General features: G+C 45.7%; 1 protein-coding gene across 1 annotated transcript; it reads right to left on the reverse strand.

The window, feature by feature from the left end:
• Window positions 1-11: 11 nt before the first annotated feature.
• On the reverse strand, window positions 12-20167 carry LOC132388464 (NACHT, LRR and PYD domains-containing protein 3-like; the record flags this gene model as incomplete). The annotated part of the gene is made up of 7 exons (XM_059960808.1): window positions 19999-20167; window positions 17166-17334; window positions 10278-10370; window positions 8528-8682; window positions 7042-7213; window positions 6878-6943; window positions 12-1164 (listed from the first exon to the last, which is right to left on the reverse strand). Coding segments are annotated over exons 3-7 (1607 nt in total), but the record flags the coding sequence as incomplete, so codon positions are not given.
• Window positions 20168-23203: the final 3036 nt, after the last annotated feature.

Raw genomic sequence — 23203 nt, forward strand, 5'->3', positions numbered from 1 at the left:
CCATCAGGAACCCGGACAGGAACTGGGAAGGCTGCAGATTGTAGTTGATCAAATCCCCATCTGTAAACACAATCTTCTTCTCGGACACTCCTCTGAAGGCCATCTGACCAACCCTGAGTAACATATCACGGGGGTTCTCAATCTCACGGCTGTGGTTTTTCAGGATGTTGTAAATATAGTAGGAGTACAGTTGGGTGATGGTCTTGGGCACTCGCTGCGGGTCCCTGACATTTGGTGTGAAGAAGGGGCCCAGTGCCAGAGCAAGGATCGAGCAGTAGGAGGGGTTGTAGCTCATGCTGTACAGGATCTCGTTCTCCTTCACATGTCTGAAAACAGCTGCTGCCACCGTCTGATCTTCAAAATACCTGAAGAAATATTTCTTCCGTTCCTCACCAGAAAATCCCAGGATTTCAGCCCTGACACTGATCTCAGTCTTTTTCAATAAATGTAACGCAGTGGGGCGGGTGGTCACCAGCACTGAACACCCTGGGAGCAGCTTGCCCTGGATTAAACTGTACACAATATCAGACACCTTGCACTTGAATTCAGGATCTGTGCATGTGGACCAAGTTTCTGTATCTCTCCGACTGTCAGCAAAATCAATTGCGTCATTGAATTCATCCAAACCATCGAATATAAACAGCAATCCCTCTGGGTTCTTCCAGACCTCTCTCAGGATATTTGCAAAGTAAGGATACTGATCCAGAATGAGTTCTGTCAGGTTTATTCTGTGGTTAATGAAGTTTAAACCCCGGAATTTGAAACTGAAGACAAACTGGAATTGTTGATATATTTTCCCCGTGACCCAGTCATAAACAATCTTTTGTACCATTGTGGTTTTCCCGATCCCTGGGTCTCCAGCAACTGCTGCCGAATTCCCAGATTCAGAGTTACTCCGGGAAAAGCTGCTCTGGAACAGCTGATCAGTCCGGATTTTTTCCAGCTTACCACGGAGATGTTTTTCTCTCCACTCCTCGTGGTCTCTGCCTCTTTCCAGCAGCTCATGTTCCACCAGTCTCCGATCTCGAACAGTAGAAATGACCGTGAGCTCAGTGTATTGATCAACCAGCTGGAAAACCTTCACCTTCTCCGTCATCAGGATCGTGTTCACTCTCAGTGTTTCAGTTTGTGCCCGCAGAGTCTCCTTGTGTTTCTGTTGAACATCTTCCATGTGAACAGACAGTGGACAAACTATTAGATGCCTCAACTCAGAACTCAGTATTTAAGCAGACAGGAGTTAGCCCAAAGCTGTTGCATTAATTGGATTCACCAATGGATGTTCATACAGTACAGTAAATTTAATTAACAGACCCCTGACTGGACAGAGAGGCCTGGTCTAAATAAACACCAGATCATCACATTTCCACATTAATTGTGTTGTGAAGTTGATTATTTCCCTCGTAGTTTACTTACCCCGACTGTCCCGTACTGGACAACCTCTCACTACAGCCAGAGATATCACTGTTCCTCTGGAAGAAACTTTTAATCCCCAGTGCTGATATGGTGCGTGAGGAGATGGAGATAAGGGTAATGGGCATTCTGTCAAAGGAGAATCACAGATCCCCCTCCCACCATTACTTTATCCAGCGTACAAAGTGTATTTGTTGATCAGCACGTGCACTGTGGGTGGGTGATTGGGGGAGAAAATGTCAAGATTGAGACAGTCAACGTTTTGACACAAAACACAGACAATTCACCTCTTCCATCATTACAGACGCTGCTCAGCTCACTGTTCTTTCAGAAAATGGTTTGAGACGGCAGATCTTCAGTCTCGTGTCTCTGAAAGAGTATGTGTTGCAAATACTCAACAGATTCAAGTTTCAAGATACGGAATTGTAAAGGAGAAGGAAATAATTGTTATTCCGAATCTGATGCAGAACAAAAACTCAGATAAAGAACGCAATGAAAAACACAATAAATATAAAAGCGCTCGATACAGGAGTCACTCTGAAATCAGGTGGTTTCTACAGACAATTTTCAAACCGTGCTGGTGGTGGGGTGGGTGTTGTTGGTTGTGGAGGTTTAGCTTAGTCATTGGAGGTGTTGATCAGTCTTACTGCTTGAGGAAAATAACCGATTTTAAGTCTGGTGGTCCTGCTGTGGATGCTACGTAGCTTCCTCCCTCATGAGAGAGGGGCAAACAGCCCACAGGCAGGATAGGTGGGATCCTTCCTGAAGTTCCTGTCCCTTTTCCGGAGCCTTTCTGTATATACGCCCTGATGGAAGGTAGGCTGGGGATGCCGGTGATGCGTTGGGCAATTTTGACTACCCGTTGTAGACCCTTCCAGTCCGCCACTGTTATGCAGCATGTTGACCTGACCTCTGCAGCACAGCTGTACAAGGACGGGAGTGTGGATGTGAGTGCAGGTCAGACAACGTCTGTGGAAAGGGGAGAAAGGGGAGATGCTACTGGTCTGTGATTTTAATACAAGTTTGAAACTTATGCCGATTACAGGCCGGGTGCTGAAGAAGAGAGCAGAGAGCGAGGAATTTCGGTAGCAGGCGGTTCAGGATTTCAGCTGTCACAGGACCTGCATAGATCACAGAACAGCACAGGAATAAGCCCTTCGGCCCACAACGTTGGTGCCAGCATGATGCCACATTAAACCGTGATGTTTAAACATTCTCCTGATTTAGTTAATAGTCTGCACTATTATTCTTTTTTCCAAAATGTATTGTCATACATTTTCCAACACAGCTTTCCATGGGCCACATTTTGCCCATTCTTCCAATTTCTTTAAGTCTTGCTGCAATCGCATTGCTTCCTCAGCACTAACTACCCCTTCACCTATCTTAGTATCATCAACAAATTTTGCCACAAAGCCATCAATTCCATTATCTAAATCATTGACAAACAATGTGAAAAGTACCTCCAAATACCTCGAAACCTGAACATTAATAATTGAATTGAATTGACTTTATTTCTTACATCCTTCACATACATGAGGAGTAAAAACCTTTACATTACGTCTCCATCTGAATGTGCAATGTGCAATCATAGTAATTTAAAATAATGCACTGTTTACCAATCACTTAGGTTAGGCTAACTGGCCTACAATTTCACAAACAAGAGGAAATCTGCAGATGCTGGAAATCCAAGCAACGCACACAAAATGCCGGAGGAATTCAGCAGGCCAGGCAGCATCTTTGGAACAGTTGACGTTTCGAGCCGAGACCCTTCAGCAAGACCAGAGAAGAAAAGCTGGGGAGTAGATTTGAAAGGTGGGGGAGGGTGGAGGAGAGAGACAAATACCAGGCGATAGGTGAAGCTTGGAGGGGAAGGGATGAAACAAAGAGCTAGGAAGTTGATTCTTGACAGACAGACGGCCCTGGAAGAAAGAAAAAGGGTGGGGGGGGGTGTGCACCACAGGCAGGCGATGACCGGCAAGGAGATAACGTGAGACGTACGAGGGCATGGGGAACGGTGAAGGGGGAGAGGGACCTTTACTGGAAGTTTGAGAAATCAATATTGATGCCATCAGGTTGGAGGCTACTCAAACGGAACATAAGGTGTTGTTCCTCCAACCTGAGTGTGCCCTTATCCCGACATTGGAGGAAGCCTTGGACTGATGTACCGGAATGGGAATGGAAAGTGGAAATAAAATGGGTGGCCACAGGGAGATCCCGCTTGTTCTGGCGGACAGAGCGTAAATGCTCAGTGAAACGGTCTCTCAATCTACGTCGGGTCTAACCGAAATACAAATGGCCACACTAAGATCATCTACGCTTCCCTCTGGTGCTCTCTCCAGCCACTTTCTCCTTTCTTACATGGCCTTCTTTCACTAACCAACTTCCTAGCTCTGCTCACCACTCCCCCTGTAAGTTTCTCATATCGCCTGGATGGGAGATGCCAGAGAGTATTGGTGGATAACTGTTTGTCAGGTTGGAGGCCGGTGACTCGTGGTGTGCCTCAGGGATCTGTACTGGGTCCAATGTTGTTTGTCATATACATTAATGATCTGGATGATGGGGTGGTAAATTGGATTAGAAAGTATGCAGATGATACTAAGATAGGTGGCGTTGTGGATATGAAGTAGTTTTCAAAGCTTGCGACAAAATTTAGGCCAGTTAGAAGAGTGGGCTGAGCGATGGCAGATGGAGTTTAATGTCGATAAGTCTGAGGTGCTACATTTTGGTAGGACTAATCAAAATAGGACATACATGGTAAATAGTAGGGCGTTGAGGAATGCAGTAGAACAGAGTGATCTAGGTATAATGGTGCATAGTTGAATTGCCTTCCACATGAGAAAAGTATTGATAACTTCAGTATCACATTTTGATAGTATTGAGTCAGATATAGTTGTATCTATGAAAATCAATCGTGACTGATTTGGAAAACAAATGTAACTTAGTACCTTAGATTCTGTGTTCAGACTTCTCCAGCCAAGTTATGAGTTCATAATGTTCTGTATTATGGTTACATAGGGCTTAGAGAAATAGAGGGCTATGGGTAACCATAAATAATTTCTAAAGTAAGGACAGTTCGGATCAGCATTGTGGGCCGAAGGGCCTGTACACTGCTGTAAGTTTTCTATGTATCTATGACTCTGTCAGGCGTGTGGGGCGTCTCCAATCAATGTATTCGGCTGTGATAGGGAGCATAGGAAAACATTGATTGTGGACATATTTACTTTAGAGAATGTGACAATGGTAGAAATGATATTCTTCAAAAATCAGGAAGTGTATCTGTGTCATAATCAGAAATGGGTGTGGGAATTTCACTGTCATGCCTGTTCCCTCGGAAAGCAACATGAGGAATAGTAACCACATAGCCATATAACAATTATAGTACGGACGCAAGTCGTCTCGGCCCTTCTGGTCTGTGCCGAATGCTTCCTGTCATCTAGTCCCACAGAACTGCATTCAGTCCAAAACCCTCCATTACTTTCCTGTTCATATACCTATCCAATTTTCTTATTTTTAAATGATAATATCGATCCTGCCTCTACCACTTTTACTGGATGCTCATTTCACACAGTTACTACTCTCTGAGTAAAGAAGTTACCCCTCGTGTTACCCCTAAACTTTTGCCTCCTAACTCTCAACTCATGTCCTCTTGTTTGAATCTCCCCAACTCTCAATGGAAAAAGCCTATCCACGTCAACTCTATCCATCCCCCTCATAATTTTAAATACCGCTGTCAAGTACCCCTCAACTTTATATGCTCCAAAGAATAAACACCTAACTCTGTAACTTAGGTTCTGAAACTCAGGTAACATTCTAGTAAATCTCCTCTATACTCTCTCTATTTTGTTGACATCTTTCCTATAATTCTGTGACCAGAACTGTACACAATACTCCAAATTTGGCCTTACCAATGCCTTATACAATTTTAACATTACATCCCAACTCCAATACTCAATGCTCTGATTTATAAAGGCCAGCATACCAAAAATTTTCTTCACCACCCTATCCACATTAGATTCCTCTTTCAGGGAACCATGCACAATTATACCAAGATCACTCTGTTCTCCTGCATTCCTCAACGCCCTTCTATTTACCATGTATGCCCTATTTTGATTATTCCTACCAAAATGTAGCGCCTCGCACTTATCAGCATTAAACTCCAACTGCCATCGCTCAGCCCACTCGTCTAACTGGCCTAAATTTTGTCGCAAGCTTTGAAAACCTACTTCATTATCCACAACGCCACCTAACTTAGTATCATCTGCATACTTTCTAATCCAATTTACCACCCCATCATCAAGATCATTAATGTAAATGACAAACAACATTGAACCCAGTACAGATCCCTGAGGCACTCGACGAGTCACAGGCCTCCAACCTGACAAACAGTTATCCACCAATACTCTTCGGCATCTCCCATCCAGCCTCTGTATAATCAATTTTACTACTTCAACATTAATACCAAACGACTGAAACATCCTAACCTTCCACGTGGAACCTTGTCAAAAAGGTCTTACTGAAGTAGAAATAGACAACATCCACTGCTTTACCCTCGTCAACTTTCCTGGTAACCTCTTCGAAATATTTAATAAGATTTGTCTAACATGACCTTCCACGCACAGATCCATGTTGACTGTTCCGAATCAGACCCTGTCTATCCAGATTATTATATATACCACCTCTAAGAATACTTTCCATTAATTTACCCACCACTGACTTCAAACTTACAGGCCAATAATTGCTAGGTTTACTCTTAGAAAACTTTTTAAAAATGGAATCACATGAGCAAGATGCCAATCCTCGGGCACCATCCCCAATTCTAATGACATTTGAAATATTTCTGTCAGAGCCCCTACTATTTCTACACTAATTTTACTCAAGGTCCTAGGGAATATCCTGTCAGGATCCAGAGACTTATCCACTTATATATTCTTTAAAAGTGCCAGTACTTCTTCAATCATCATAGCTTCCATAAATACCTTAATTGTATCCCTTACCTTACACTCTTCAATAGCCTTCTCCTTAGTGAATACTGAAGAAAATAACTTGTTCAAAATCTCCCTCATCTCTTTTGGCTCCACACATAGTTGTCCACTCTGATTCTCTAAGGGACCAATTTTATCCCTCACTATCTTTTTGCTGTTAATATAAATGTAGAAACTATTTGGATTTATTTTCACCTTATTTGCCACAGCAACCTCATATCTTCTTTTAGCTTTTCTAATTTCTTTCTTAAGATTCATTTCACATTCTTTATATTCCTCGAGCAGCTCATTTACTCCATGCTGCCTATACTTTTGGATACTTACATGGTTGTAAGGAGAATGGAGGGATATGGACATGGTGTAGGAAGGAGAGATTATAGTTTGGGTTTGTTTGATTTACTTCTTGGCTCTTTTGGCACAATATTATTTGCCTAATGGCCTGTTCCTGTGTTATACTCTTCAGTGTTCAATGCATGTTCACTTACCTTTCAGCTCACTGAGAAGCTTTAGTAAATGTTGAGCGGGAATTGGTCGATGGGAAGAATCACAACCTGTTTGAATTTAAACAAATTGAGGAAATCATTTTTGTCAAATTGTTACATGTACCGTATTCAATCGAAATTTGAATTAATCGCTGATACTATCTCACCATGTTCCTGTATTTCTTTCAGTATTTTGTCCAACTTTGGGACACCAATCCGCATTTTCACAAAGGTTTCCCACATCACCCTCCGGGCGCGGGAGCCTTTCTCCATCACCAGGCTCAGGAGGAGTTTAGAACTGTCCGCCCGCTCTCCCTTATCAGCGAGATCAGAGATTTTCTGTGAAGAGTAACGGTGAACATATTGGGGACTGACAGATTCACACAGAGAATGAGAAGTAAATGATTTGCTCTTTAACGTGATCACACTGAGCAATCACCCGGACGGGTGCTGATCCTGTCGGGACATGGTCTGTACATTCTGAGTGCAGAGCACACGGACGGACATTCACCGGGAACCTGGTCCACCAGTCAATGAGATCCCTGTTGGTCTGTGACCCCTTCATTGTTGCTTCAAATCCATAAATAATTCCTCACCGGATTTGACGGTGTAAAACAGAAATAATAAAATAACGATCACAGATGAAGAAAGAAGTCAGGCGGGATTTTATAATACAGTAAGCATTCACAGGGAATTTGCAGAAAAGATGATGTGATTCATCTCCTCAGTCCGCCAGTGTCCAACATGACAGCGGATTACCGGCTGACACCTGATGCCTTCCCTTTGCTTTTTCCAGTGGAGGTTTATTCAGTGATTACACATTACAACATGGCAGTATTCCCCGATTCACACTGTTTTCAGTTACAGATTATTACACCATCATCTCCACCCAGAACAGAACACGCTCGACCTCCTGTGGCATCCACTGATGATGTCCCGGTTCTCACTGTCATTCTGCAGTCACGCTGTGCAGTCTTCACAAACCAAAACTTCCCATCATATTCCTATTCAATATAGCAACCTCAACCACACAACTGTTACGTGCTCAACTCAATCTGAATTCTGAGCAGCTACCCACCAGTCCGCGGGGTCTTTTCACCCCTTTCTATCACTGGTAATTATATGTACAGTATTTATTTCCCAGTTATTCCTTCACCTAATTTAATATCCAATAAGTCAGAATTCCGACACCCATCGGTGCTTTGATGTGCGAATATTCAAACCCAGTCTACTTCCCACTCATCCGACATTCCTCTCCACTGGACTGATTCTCAGCCGTATTTCCATTTAAACTCCTTTATTGCAACCTCATACAATTGTTCCCTGCTCCCCTCGCTCTGAACATTCAGCCGCCGCCGGTGTATTTACACTTCTTACACTTCTTTCAATCATTGCTTCAGATTCACAGTTTTAAGAAAAAAATACACACACACACACACACACACACACACACACACACACACACACACACACACACACACACACACTCACACACACACACACACACACACACACACACACACACACACACACACACACACACACATATATTTCTGATTTGTCTTGATGCTTTATTATTCGATTAACCAGAATTCCAACCTGCATCAGTCCTGTGATGTGTGAAAATTCAAACCCATTCTCCCTCCCACTCACCCGATGTTCATCTCCGCTGAACTGATTCTTGGCCGTTAATGCCAGGCTCACTCCGTGCACCCCTCCTTCCATCGCCTGCTCCACCCTGTCCCGGTAGGAGTCCGTCAACTGCAGCAGCTGGGAATCATCCCAGCTTGCCAGGAGCTCGGTGATCACTGTGAAGGAAAATGAGGAACATGAAAGGCATTACCGACCTCCTATGGGTCAGCAAATTTATCTGGAACCTAAAGATGGGGTTCCAGGTCACCAAGCACAGTACGAAATATATAAGGGGGGGGGGAGGCGGGGATAGAAGGAAGGTACTGGAGGGGGAGATGGAGGAGGAGAGTGAGGGGCAGGTGAGAGAGGGAGGGGTGAGGAGAAGGAATCAGAGAGCGCGTGGGGGAAACAACAAGGAGTAGGGGAAAGTGGAGGTGTGTGGTAGGGTAACGGGGACAGGGAAGGGGAGTGGTAGGGAGGAAAGTGTTTAAGAGAAGGGGGGTCGAGGGAAAAGGGGCAGGAGGGATAGCAGGAATGGGTGGGAGGGGTTGGAAGGGGATGTGGGATGGGGATGGAGGGTGCAGTGTGGAGCGAGGGTGGATGGGCATAGGGTATAGCTCCTGCGGCTGAAGGCTGCTCTTTCCTGTCCCCAGGAATATACCGTCTTTATCTGGGACCTGTCCTTGGAAAGAACTCTGCTAATTCCTGAGAATAAAGAATACTCTCCTGGTACTGCCTATCAACACCGCTTTGCTCTGGGTTACTGTCTGCCTGCCTAGTCAACCCCTTCCTCAGCAAATCTCTGGAATATCTCACAAAATACTGGAGATACTCAGCATGTCAGGCAGCATCTGTGGAGGAGAATGAACAGTAATCGTTTCGGGCCAAGGCCCTTCATCAGACTGGAAATGAGGGGACAGAAATTTTAGATATTATAGACAATAGACAATAGGTGCAGAAGTAGACCATTCGGCCCTTCGAGCCTGCACCACCATTTTGAGATCATGGCTATGAGATCAATTTTGAGATCAATTCCTATCAATACCCGGTTCCTGCCTTGTCCCCATATCCCTTGATTCCCCTATCCATAAGATACCTATCTAGCTCCTTCTTGAAAGCATCCAGAGCATTGGCCTCCCCTACCTTCCGAGGCAGTGCATTCCAGACCCCCACAACTCTCTGGGAGAAGAAGTTTTTCCTTAACTCTGTACTAAATGACCTACCCATTATTCTCAAACCATGCCCTCTGGTACGGGACTCTCCCAGCATCTGGAACATATTTCCTGCCTCTATCTTGTCCAATCCCTTAATAATCTTATTTGTTTCAATCAGATCCCCTCTCAATCTCCTTAATTCCAGCGTGTCCAATCCCAGTCTCTCTAACCTCTCTGCGTAACACATTACTTTCTATTCCTTATGATCCTGACCCAAAATGTCAAATGTTTATTCCTCTCCATGGATGCTGCCTGACCTGCTGAGTTCCGCCAATATTTTGTGTCTTTGTGTTGCCCAAAACTTTCAGCATCTGTAGAATGTCTTGTCTTCTGGAGTAACTCGCTATTTTACTGTGCATCACAATCTGCTCGAGGAGATGGAGCAGACGGTAACTGTACTCCTTCCACGGGTGACTGTGTTTTCCCCAGAGATGTTATCTCTGTCTCTCATCTCTCTGCTCAGTTCTCACAAACACTTTGTGAATTGCCGATGTTGAATTAAAGCCAGATGCAGAATCAGCAGAGTATTTATAAATTAAAATAATTCGCCAACATACCCGTGTCCTTTCCCGATGTTGACGTTACTGGAACTCCTCTCCTGCTCACACATTGATCCATTTTGTGGACAGGTGTGATCAATTTTTACTGCTCTGTCACAAAAAAAAAATAACAGGAGGGTCAAACATTAATTGAGGTTTAAAGGAAAAGACTGTTTTGTTTCTAAACGGAGGCAAACACTTCCAAACATCTTGGGCCTGTCCACTGAAACCTTGACATGGCCTAGTCCACATGTGCCCATCCACCCACAGTCACACAATGTCCATTTCCACACTCTCCATGGATTGTACACTGGGTCGGGATTCTCCAGGGTATCTACTTCCGATATTGCAGGCAATTCCCTTTTAGGAGCCAATCTTGTGCCCTGGACCGGGAGTGATGTGTCAATGGAATGGGAAGACAGGTTGAGCAGACAGTGCCCATTGTTTTGGTCCTCCTACCACTGGTGGCGCTGTGTTGAGTAATGGACAACTGTTACGCCAGTGTGGGTTGAAACATTTCTGCTGACGATGACACTTCTATTCCTTTCGTCACTGGATTATACAGATTTCTCAGTCACACCTGATTCTCATCGTTTCCTTTCAAGTGAACGTCGCCTGCCATTGACACCTATGGCAATATATGATTTGAGTCTATAGAGAAACACTCTGACATCTTAAACAATGAAATCTCACCCATAGCATTGTCCTACAGCATTATAGTTGGTTGTTTTTTTTTCCGGCAGGACATTAAGAACATTATTAGCACTAGATTTCGGTTAAGATTTCTTTGAGCATATCACTTGACTATTATCAGATAGTTAGTTATATGACACCTTGTTAAACACAATGTCGACATGCCATGCATCCAAAACAGCCAGTTGAGAAAAATGGTCAAAATAAGTAAAAGCAAATGCTGGAATTATTCAACAAGACAGAGAGTATGTTAATATTTCAGGTGGAAGACCCTGTATCGGAGCTGAGCCTGAGTGTAGGAGCCATGTATCTGTTCTCTATCAGCACTGTATTCTGTGTTATGTATTTATGATGCTTTTTTGTGGTAACGAGTCGCATCAGTGACGGTGTGGTAAATGCAAAGGGAATCAGTTACACATTTGTGCTTTGTTCACTGCAGTACACAGCTGGGGACAGACGGATGCAATATATCTTGTCATTATCTACTCAAATACGATAAACTTACACTTGGGTACAGTTCAGTTTCATGGCCTCACGTTTGTATGTTTGCTGATTGCTAATAAAGGACCCAATACATATCACCGACTTTTGTAACAATCAGCATGAGAGCTGAGGGTGTGTCATGCAAGTATAACAGATCTGCGGGGGGGGGGGGGGGGCGGAGTCGCCGGCAATGGCAAATTAGCTTGGGTAAATCTCACCGCTACATTCTCAACAGATGTTTCGCAACGTGCCGATCATTGAAATATTCTGAGATACCGAGTATTTTGCATCAGTATTCACAGTGAAAAGGATCTTGGGAAGTGTGGGGATGACTAACCGCAGACTGAAACGCACTAGTGTATGGACTATAAGAAAGAGCATGCGCTGGATCTTTTGAGAGGTATTAAGTGAGATAAGTCGCCGGGACTGAACCAGATATACTCCATGCTATTGTAGAAATCGAGTAAGGAGATTGCTGAGCCTCTGAGGATGAGCTTTGCATTGTAGCGATGTGCTACTCACAGAGCTGGGAATAATGACACTCAATCAGTAAGCTGCACTCAGAACTAGTTTATTCAAACTTCGCGGCGCTGGCTTTTACTCAGTACTGTTCCCGCCCTCTCCGGGCGGATATGACGTCAGAGATGCATTACAAAAGACTCTTCCCGCGCGTGGGCTATTTGTGAGCTGGTTCGCCTGTGTAGATAGTGGGTCGCTACATAACTCCCCACCCCAGATCCGGCGATACATCCCCCAAATTCTACAGTCAGGACCAGTCTCGGTTTGGGCGGTCTGCCTCTACGCCGCGGTGCCTGAACATTGACCGGCTGCGCCAAGACCACATGGGCTGGTTTGAGCCGGTCCACCGTGAAAACCTTCTCTTTCACCCCAATGTCCAGAACGTATATGGATCCGTTGTGGTGTGGTAAACGCAAAGGGAATCAGTTACATAGTTTTGATTTGTTCCGTGCAGTACACAGCTGGGGACTGACCGATGTCATATATTTTGTTATTATCCTCTTAAATACGCTAAACTTACACTTGGGTACACTTCAGTTTTATCCCTTCAAGATTGTATGTTTGCTGATTGCTAATAACGGATCGAATACATACCACCGACATTTGTAACAACCATCATTGGAACTGAGGGGACGCCATGCCAATATAACAAATCCGTGGGGTCGCCAGCAACGGCAACTTGGTTTGGTTAAATTTCACCACTACATTCTCAACAGACGTTTCTCAATCTGCTGATCAGTTAAAATATTCTGAGGTACTTAATGATGACTTTGCTTCAGTATTCATAAGTGAAAAGGAGCTTGGAAGTTGTGGGGATGACTTACAGCGGTCTAAAACGCTTGAGTAAATAGACTTTAAGAAAGAGGATGTGCTGGAGCTTTTGAACGTCATTAAGTTCGATAAGTTGCCTGGACTGGATGAGATATACCCCAGGCTACTCTGAAAAACGAGGGAGGAGATTGCTGAGCCTCTGTCGATGATCTTTGCATCATCAATAGGGACGGGAGAAGTACCAGAGGATTGGAAGGTTGCAAATATTGTTCCTTTGTTCAAAAAAGGGAGTAGAGATATCCCAGGAAATTATAGACCAGTGAGCCTTACTTCAGTTGTGGGCAAGTTTTGGAGAAGTTCCTGAGAGGTAGGGTCTGATTAGGGATAGTCAGCATGGCTTTGCCAAGGGCAGGTCATGCCTTAAGAACCTGATCGAATTCTTTGAAGATGTAACAAAACACATTGATGAAGGTAGAGCAGTGGAAGTACTGTATATGGATTTCAGGGTTAGCTAAGGTTCCGCATGGAAAGCTCATACAGAACATAATGAGGTATTGGATCCAAGGAGACCTTGCTTTGTGGATCCAGAACTGGCATTCCCAGAGAAGGCAGATTATAGATGGTTCGTATTCTGCATTGATGATAGTGACTAATAGTGTTCCGTTGGGATCTGTTCTGGGATTTCTTATCTTTGTGATTTTTACAAATGACCTGGATGAGGAAGGTGAAGGATGGGTTAGTAGGTTTGCTGATGACACAAAAGTTGGGAGTGTTGCGGATCATCTGCAGGATTGTCAGATGTTACAGTGCAACATCGCTAGGATACAGAACTGGGTGGAGAAGTGGCAGATGGAGTTCAATACTAATAAGCGTGAAGTGGTTCTTTTTGGTAAATGAAATTCAAAGACAGAATATAACATCAATGGTAAGACTCTTGGCAATGTGGAGGATCAGTGAGATCTTGGGGTCCGTGTCGATAGAATACTCAAAGGTGCTGCACACGTTGACAGTGTTGGTAAGAAAGTATATGGTGTGTTGACATTCATCAACTATGGAATTGAGTTCAATAGCGTGAGGTAATGTTACAGCTATACAAGAACTCGATTAGACTCCGCTTGGGAGTACAGTGTTCAGTTCTGGTTACCCCACTACAGGAGAATATATAGATGTTATAGAGAGAGCGCAGAGGAGATTTACAAGGATGTCATCTGGATTGGGGAGCTTGCCTGATGAGAATAGGTTGAGTGACCTTGGCCTTTTCTCTTTGAAGCGATGGACGATGAGAGGTGACCTGACAGAGGTGTAAAAGATGAAAGGGATTTGTTGCATCTATAGCCGAGGCTTTTTCCGAGGTTTGAAATGGCTAACAAGAGGGAGCATAGTATTAAGGTGCTTGGAAGTAGGTACAAGGGGGACGTCTGGGGTAAGTTTTCCACACAGTGAGCGGTGGGTGCGTGGAATGCACTGGCACCAACGGTGGTAGAGGTGCATCCAATGGGGTCTTTTTAGAGGAGGGCCGACTGTATATAAGACCATGATTAGACTCCACCTGGGAGTACTGTGTTCAGTTCTGGTCACCTCACTACAGGAAACAATATGGATGCTATAGAGAGTGTGCAGAGGAGATTTACAAAGATGTTGTCTGGATTGGGGAGCATTGCTGATGAGAATAGGTTGAGTGAACTTGGCTTTTTCTCCTTGAAGCGATGGACGATGAGAGGTGACCTGACAGAGGTGTAAAAGATGGGTGGCATTGGTTGTATCGATAGCCAGAGGCTTTTCCCCAGGCTTGAAATGACGAACAAGAAGGAGCCTAGAATTAAGGTGTTTGGAAGCAGGTACAAGTGGGACGTCAGGGGTAAGATCCTCACACAGTGAGCGGTGGGTGCGTGGAATGCTCTGGCAGTGATGGTGGTAGAGGCAGATACAATAGAGCATTTTAAGAGACTCATTAAATAGCTACATGGTGCTTATAAAAATAAAGGGCCGCGCAGCAAGTAAATTCTAGTAAATTTCTAGATCAGGTTATATGGCCAGCACAACATTGTGGGCTGAAGGGCCTGTTACGTGCTTTATATTTCTATATTTTATGTTCTTTACACTTGTTCTACCGAGCTGCCAAGGTGATCATCACTAATCAAATCTCACTGAGATTTCTCAGGTCCTGTTGAATTTATTGCAAGTGCACAAGTACGGGAAGGTACAGGTACAGAGAAACACTGACGTTCAGCAGCATCACAGGCAAGTACATTCAGATAACAGATGGAACATATATTATGCAATCCTGTGTCACAAGCAATATGAAAATACAGTCTACCAATGTTTGTCTACCAATAAGGTGAATATCTGTGCTCTCCACCACACGTGTCCCTCATGTCCCTTCCCCAATGTCAATGGGCTCCTTTCCCCATCCTGCTCCTTGATCCACTACCAGGATAAACAACCACTCAGACTCCATTCTATCCAACCCGTCACACCATATTTATCCTCCCTGTTAATTCCCTCTCACTCCTCCTTTGGCCGGGATCCCTCCTTCTCCAGGGAATCAGCATCAACTGACGGGAGGAGAAGATGCTTCAGAAACACTTCCAACTTTCCTCGGAGAGAAATGGAAATAATTCAAAAGGTGGGACAATTACTTTGAGGTTTGTTCCGCTTTGATTTGGAGTTCAAGACGGGAGCGTCAGAAGTGATCAGCAAGCGTAATGCCCCCTCGTATGCCCCATCTCAGCTATTTGTGTAACCAGTGATTGTCATTGTTTTTCACAAATGGGAAGAGTGTAACTCCTCTGTTGACTGTGGGGTGGGGTGGGTGAGTCATTTAATTGTTACCTCAGCCGGTAAATTTCAACCGTCTCAGCGCCAGCGTGACGTAAGGAACTGCACACACAACGTCAGATCCCGGTGTGGGGTACACACGTGACATCAGGCATGTGGGGGCGCAGAGTGACGTCAAATGTGGGTGAGAACTTGTTTTCAAAAGCTGTTCAATGGACGTTTTTCATGATTTCGGGGGAACAATGAAGGAAACATAACAGGTGTCATCCAGAGTTTCTCATGTTCGGGCAGCGGTGAGGAAGAGACTGATCCCAGATCTGTGTAAATTGAGCATCGGCTGCAGTGGAAAAAAGCCTGGACCGAGCTGGACGACTGGAGAGTACAGGTTGTCTGGTCTTGCAGTTCTGGGTTTAGTTTTGTGCCCGAGCCGAGAGTATGGGATCAATTAGCTGTGGTTCCCCAAGCTGGGAGGGAGGATGTGGGTGAAGTGGATCTGTTTACGTGTGCGGGTGTGGGGTAAATGGGGAGCAGTTGTGGGGCCATTGGCGGGGTGGAGGGAGGTCGGGGATGTGGGTTATCGGACGTTGACTCACCCAGGAAGATGGGTCCCAGGACAAATTAAATCGTAAACCACGGAGGAGTTGGTCCATTGAATCAGACAGTATCCGTGACCTTTCAGGAAGCAACAATTCTCTTTTCATATTAATTACTGTCTAATCTTCCTGTTAACATTGTGTTTGTCACAAAGCCCCAGAATCTGGTAACAGCAGAATGGCAGGAAGCAGAGGGTGATGGTGAACGGCTGTTCATTGGACTCGAGGCCAGTGTCTCGTGATGCTCCCCACGGTTATACCTATTGTTACTTGTCATCTATATCAATCATTTGGTTGGGAATATACAGGGTGTAGGTAGTAAGTTTGAACATGGAACATAGAAATATAGAGCGCATTACAGGCCATTCAGCCCACAATGTTCTGCTGACCTTGTAACCCACTCTAGGAACAGTCTAGAATTACCCAACTGTATAACATTGTTTTTCTGAGCTCCATGTACCTATCTGAGAGTCTTTTAAAAAACACTTTTGCGTCCGCCTCCACCACCGTCGGCAGCAATTCATTCCAGACCCACCACTGTGTGCGGAAAAACTCCCCTGACATCCCCCCTCTACCTGCTTCCAAGCTCCTTAAAACTGTGCCCCCTCATGTCAATCATTTCAGCCCTGGCAAAAAATCTCTGGCTATCCACATGATCAAAACATGTCATCATTTTATACAGCTCTATCAGGTCATCTCTCATTCTCCGTCACTACAAGGAGAAAAGGCCCAGCAAGTTTGCAGCGAGTAAGTTCAAAGAATTACTTTTTTTGAAAGTTATTATGTATAAACTCCCCCCTCTGTTTCCATCTCCCCACTCAGAAGTGCCCAAACGCTACTTCACAGGGTGGAAGACCTTGAAATGAGCAAACACTGAGGGAATGTGAGTGACTTTAAAGAGCTGGGATACTGACAGCACATCACCAGAGCTGGAGTGATTGCATCTGGGTCTGACAGAGGCATAACTGGTACTTCTGGGTACATTCAGTCTCACTCCAACTATTTCCTATCTTCCTTTGTACAGGTATATAATGTCTAAAGGACCAGTATCAGAGTAAATGAGACTCACCAAACTTTCTGCTGACTGAATCAATGGAATCTCTGAGTCAGATGGGTTCTCTCCAGTCGGTGCTCTCAGTCCTCGGGCTGCTTCACTTGTTGCCGTTCCCTCGTCTTCAGTCGTGGTTTGCTTCCCATTGTGGGTTTTTATTCCAATAAACCTCTCACTGCAGGTCTAACTTTAACCAGAGAGATAATGAAGCACGTTAACAATACAAAGGAGAACAAAACATGACTGCTCAATGTTCCTAAAAATAAGACTCACTGAAATTTAAACATTAAGACAAATATAATGATCTGAGTGAACAAATCTGTAATTGTCCCTCACATGTTACAAAACCTGATATGGGACACAAAGGATCCATCATTCAGTCATGGTAGGGCCTAAGACACAGGAACAGAATTAGGTGATTCGATCCATCTGGTCTGCCCACCACTCAACCAGGGCTGATTTTATTCCAACTCCATGTTCCTGCTTTCCTCCTGTAACCCTGCCGCTACTTGGAACTATCACAAATATATTAATATCTGCCATAAATATACCCAAATTCCAGTTTCAGCCAATCTCTGTGGCAACAAATACCACATGTAAAGGGGGTTTCTTCTTTTTCTTTGTTACTGCGTATGTTAATCAAAATGGCTTCTTTGCTTTGTTAAAAGCAGGAATGCTTCTTTGTTGCGAGAGACTGCTGGAAGCTTGTTTGGTTTAAAAGTTACTGATCACAAGAATTGTATTCCTTTGTAAGCCATTTTGATTAACATACGCATTAATAAAGAAAAAGAAGATGCCCCCTTTACACACAGATCAGTCACCCTTTACTTAAGACATTCTCCTTCTCTCAATTTTAAGGGAAAGCATCTTTATTCTGAGACTGGGCTGTCAGTTCCCAGACTCTCCATCTAATGGAAACATCCTCTCCATGTCCACTGTAACCAGGTTCTTTCAGCATTTTGGTAGGTTTCCTCAAACAAGCACCAACACAGCCCCTACTGTCCTTCTGAACTCCATTGAGCACAGACCCAGAACCAGTGACTAACAGACAGGTGACAGTGAGGGGAAGTATGCAAAATGGTTTGAACACTGAACCCCTGGGTCCAATTCTATTGCTGCAAACATTTAATGACCTCCTCTCGATGTGAGGGATGGTATAGGAACTCATTCTCACCTCAGATTAGCAGTCATTGCCTCCAAAGGAACCCCAGAAACAAACAGCAGAGACCAGACCAGAAATACTCGTTTAACACCTCATAAGCCCGAGCAGCTCGAGCCACAGATCCATTTTACCTTGATCAAAATTCGTGATAGGGTCACACGTACCACTGACCTAACCCAGAATCCTCACACTTCGTCCCCACATCGGGGATTTCCCCACAACCAGGGGTTTCCAGCAACCCGAGACTTGTGATTCATTGTGGAAGGAGGAACATTCAGCCCGATCTGCAGAAGTACTGTCCTGGTCAAATCTCAAAAACTGACAATTCCATCTTCCCGGAGTCTACATCCCAGGTTTACAGCCCAAGCACCAATTTCCCAGGACTCCCTTGCGGCCAGTACAATGCTGCAGTGTGTCCGCCATTCAGAGTTCAAAAGCTGACACTCCTGCATCAACCTATGGCAGAATGGGAACCTGATAATCCTTTGACTGGGCCAGATATTGGGCTGGAAAACCTGGGCGTGGGTCACCAGCAGGCAGGAATACGTTTCACATTGTCTCGAGCAGATAAACTGAAAGCATTTTATCATTATCCGATTGTTAAATGAGATCTTGCCCAGCACAATTGGCCGTCGCATTTCCTGTGGGCTAACAGGAATAACAGGCTTTTCAGTTCAAATTGAAATTAAATACTGGAAACTCGGTACATCAGATTGGATCTGTGGAAAGAGAAACTGTGGAAGACTCACTATCACTGCCCGATCTGTTGAACGGTTTCAGCATTTTCTCTTTTTACTTTAAACGATGCACAACTATTGACTGATTACAAGCTGTTTGTGACGGCATGAACAAAGTTGCACAAATTTAATGCCCACATTCATCAGTTTTCTCTTCATTCCAACACAGGGTTAATACAGTCGACACAGTGAATGTTCACAACATCCTCCCCACCCCACTATCAGGCTGTTCCATCTGCTCCCGAGGCCACTAACTCTCAATGAGAGGAAATGACCAGAGAGCGATTAAAATTGCACCACTCCCTGTAGATCCTGGCTGTTCCCGGTAACAGGAAAATTGCCTCTCCAAACATGACCAAAACAGGAAATATCAGACTCAACTTTAAATACTGGGTGGTTCCGTCTGGCAAAGAATAACACAACGGCCATTTGGTAACTTTGAAACTAAAATTGTAGTGACTGTCTTTATCCTTCCTTATTTTGCATTAAATAAATCCTCTGGCAGTTCAGGTAACAAACACCGATTTCAGAAATAACTCGGTAGAAGAGAGTTTGGCGATATTTATCATCGAGGTGGTGGGATGCAAGCTGGACCGAGGTTGAACAAGATGGGCAGGGATTAAGCAGATGGAACGGGGGGGGGGGGGGGTAGCAGGGATCAAGGACGATCATTGACGGTCCTCCAGCAATGCACAGACACTGAATTAACAGTACATGCTACTATGTACTAAAATGACAAAGATAGAACAACAGGAACTTTAGCATTTACCCTTCTCCCCGAACCAACTTTTATCAACACACCATAGAAAGTATCCACACGTTCGGAGTGAAGGTCTTACAACCCGGACAGACCCCGATAGGTTTTGTCGAGGAAGCAGGGTGAGATCGCGAGTTCGGGAAAGTTAACGGGACTCACTGACCAGCATCGGTCGGGACCGGACTCAGTACTCACCGCATGGATCTTGTCGGTCTCGCTCCGCAGAGAATCATCCGTTCCACCCCCGGCTCTCCGTCCGAGGCGGCGAGCAAACTCTGCCGAGCAGGATTCCGCAGAAAATAAGCCGCACCGTACCCGCTTGAACAGAGACAAAGTAAAAGATTCACAACCCATCCCGGGGATGTGAGAGTGCGCAGTGTGCTTATTGCGTCATCAGAGAGGGGGCGGGTCCTCGGAGACAAACACGCAGATGCTGCCGATCTGCAGTAAAACATGATCACGTAACGGTGGAGGGTCTCCCACGTGACCGGTGACTGTTCCTCGCCCCTCACACACTGCCCGAAACATCGGCCTCATTTCCTACATTATTTCACATTCACAGATCTCCCATCTCAGACACACGTTTCTGCCCGATCCTCATTTCCTCGATCATGGAATTAATTTCCATCTTCTGCAGCCCCGTGTTGCCCCAATCACTCACCTCCCACCTCGTCACTATTTTCACCTTCCCACCTCCATCTCACCTGGATCCACCTCTCACTCCTCAGCTCCTGCCCCATCCCCACCCCTCACCTCTTTTCTTTGAATATTCCCCGTCCACTCTCAGTCCAGAGGGAGGGTCTCGGCCAGAAATGTTGACGGTCCATTTCCCTCTACAGATGCTGCCCGACCCACTGAGTTCCTCCGGCAGTTTGTTCTTTGGTCTGTATAACCCGTGTCAGTATGGGGAACGGGTTATGACACCATATCCCAGGTACAATCTCAACAAAGTACAAATAATTGTCACTTTGCCCAAACGATAGGCCCCGCTTGCAGGTCAACAGTCTGCCGGTGTTTCCCCCAGTGTGGTGAATCCCTCTGCTCGACACCACCGTGGGCTCAGACATTTCCACAGATGAGCCCCTCCTGTCCCCACCGGGACAAACATCCTGTCCGCCCCCTCTCTCACCATCTTCATCCTTCCAATAAAATCCCTTCTCTCTCTCCCTCCCCGGGGAACCGGCATCAAACCGACGGGCCGAGTGGTCTTCTCCTAGTTCTCAGCAATACCTGGCCGCAGTTGACGCTTCACAAAAGTCCCAACTTCCATCAGGGGGAAAGAAAATAAATCTAAAAATGGGACATTTACTTTAAGATTTGTTCCGCTCTGATTCAGAGTTTGTGCGAGAGCGGGTGATGGATTTAGAGGGGGTAAAGCCCTCTACACTGCTCCGCTTCCGCTATTGGGTGTAACCACTGATTGATATTCCTGCGCACCAATACGAAGAGCGCAGCGCCTGAGGCATTGGTTTTCAGCGGAGGGGGAGGGGATAGTCACGCGATTGGTAGCTCAGCCGTTAAACCGATAAACCTCGAGCACAGCAGCGCGTGGGTGATGTAAGACACCACGCGCGTGACGGCAGATCCCGGTGCGGGGAGCCCATGTGTGACGTCAGGCTCGTGGGGGTGTGATGTCATCTGTGGCGGAGCGCCGGTATTTAATAGCACCGTAATGGAAGTTTCTTATGATTTCAGTGGGACAACAACATTAATCACGGGTTTCATCACTGACTCCAGTGTTGTGGGATGGAAAGTCCCCTGTTATGTGTCCGGCTCTGCCGTGTTGTTGGTGGAGTGGGCAGCGTGGTGTTTGTCTCGATTCGGGTCACAACACCAGAATTGCCAGCGGGGTCCACACACAGTGTATTAGTCAACAGAAAACCTCTCGTCCCTGCAGTCTTTGTCTCCTGGTAAACTCAACACCCTGACAGTGCGGACCATAGATATCCCCTCCTCTCAGAGTCAGGGGATCATTCATACAGCTGATCGCTGAGAAGAATTATATTTATTGGTCATTAAAGTTCACCCAGATCCGTTTGGACGGATTTGATGTGGAGTTCGGGGTGTCACAGTGAAAGGGCCGGACGGCCCCGTTGTCCAAACATCCTTCCAGGTGAGGCGACACAACACCTGTGAATTTTCCGGGGTCGCCTGTTGTGTCCGCTGCTCCCGATGCGGCCGCCTCTACACTGGTGACACCGGCTCCTCCGCAGTTGTGCCGGGTAGGAATATTTTTTAACGGGTGTCAATATTTTTCTTCCCTTTTGTGCGGGAGTGGTGGGTTTTTTGGGGTTGATAATCAGGATGCCGTCCTTTTTGATACGGGGGGTGGGGAGGGAGTTCCATTTTTTTTCTCTCTGACCGACTTTCATGCTTTCATTGTTTCGTGGTTCTCTGGAGAAGAAAAAACAAAGCGCTGGTTATGGAATACTGCTTTGAGAATAAACTAACCGTTGAACCATCCGCTCCGATCGGGACTTCCCAGTGCACAAACATTTTCATTCTGATTTCCATTCCACCGTGTCAGCCCAACTTGTGCCTCAGGCTCCAGGATCACTAACGCAGGAGGGTTCAACTGGAAACGTTGACTGTTGATTCTTTTCGATAGATGTTGCCCGACCTGCTGAGTTCCGCCAGCATTTTGTTTGTGATGCTTTGGATTTCCAGCATCTGCAGACTTTGTCACGTTTGCGATCTACCTCTTCGTTGTCCCTCCCGCCTCCGGCCACTGGGACCTCCGGCCACGGCTGGTGCAGCCCAGAAGCTCCTGCTAAACGCAAGCAGAGTGCCGACCGTAGCTATTATTCTGTCCAGGCGTCCGTGAAGAAGGGTCTGATCTCGGGTTTGTGGAAAACGGGGGCCGGTTGGTGTGGAATCACAACTTTGTGGGCCGAAGGGCCTGTATTGTGCTGTAGGGTTTCCATGTTTCTATGAAAAGTGCCGGGAACGAGCTCTGCCGGACGGCTGGAGGCTCCGGGCTCTCCGGTCCCGCAGCCCCAGTTTTAGCTTTGCGTCCGAGCCCGGGCTGTGGGATCAGTTAGTTATGGTTCCCCGGGCTGGGAGGGGTTTAGGATGAAGGGGATCTGTCTGTGTGTGTGTGGGTAGAGGTTATGAGTGGACTGTAGTCGGGGGAGGGGGAGGTGGGTAGGGTTGCTGTTGTGAGAAAGTGGGATGATCGGACGTTCCGTGACCCGGGTCAAATAAAGTTGTAAACGGGGAGGATCTGCTCCGTTGTATCGGACGCTCGAGTGTCCTTTCAGGAAGCAGCAATTCTCTCTTCAAATTAATCGCTGTCTAATCTTGCTGTTAACATTGTGTTTGTTACAAAGCCCCAGTGTCTGGAAGAGCTGTCACCGTCATGGGCTGTTGGTACAGATTGTGATGGCGGTGGGGTGTCAGT

This window comes from Hypanus sabinus, unplaced genomic scaffold, assembly GCF_030144855.1.
Source record: "Hypanus sabinus isolate sHypSab1 unplaced genomic scaffold, sHypSab1.hap1 scaffold_330, whole genome shotgun sequence".
In the NCBI taxonomy this organism is placed as follows: Eukaryota; Metazoa; Chordata; class Chondrichthyes; order Myliobatiformes; family Dasyatidae; genus Hypanus; species Hypanus sabinus.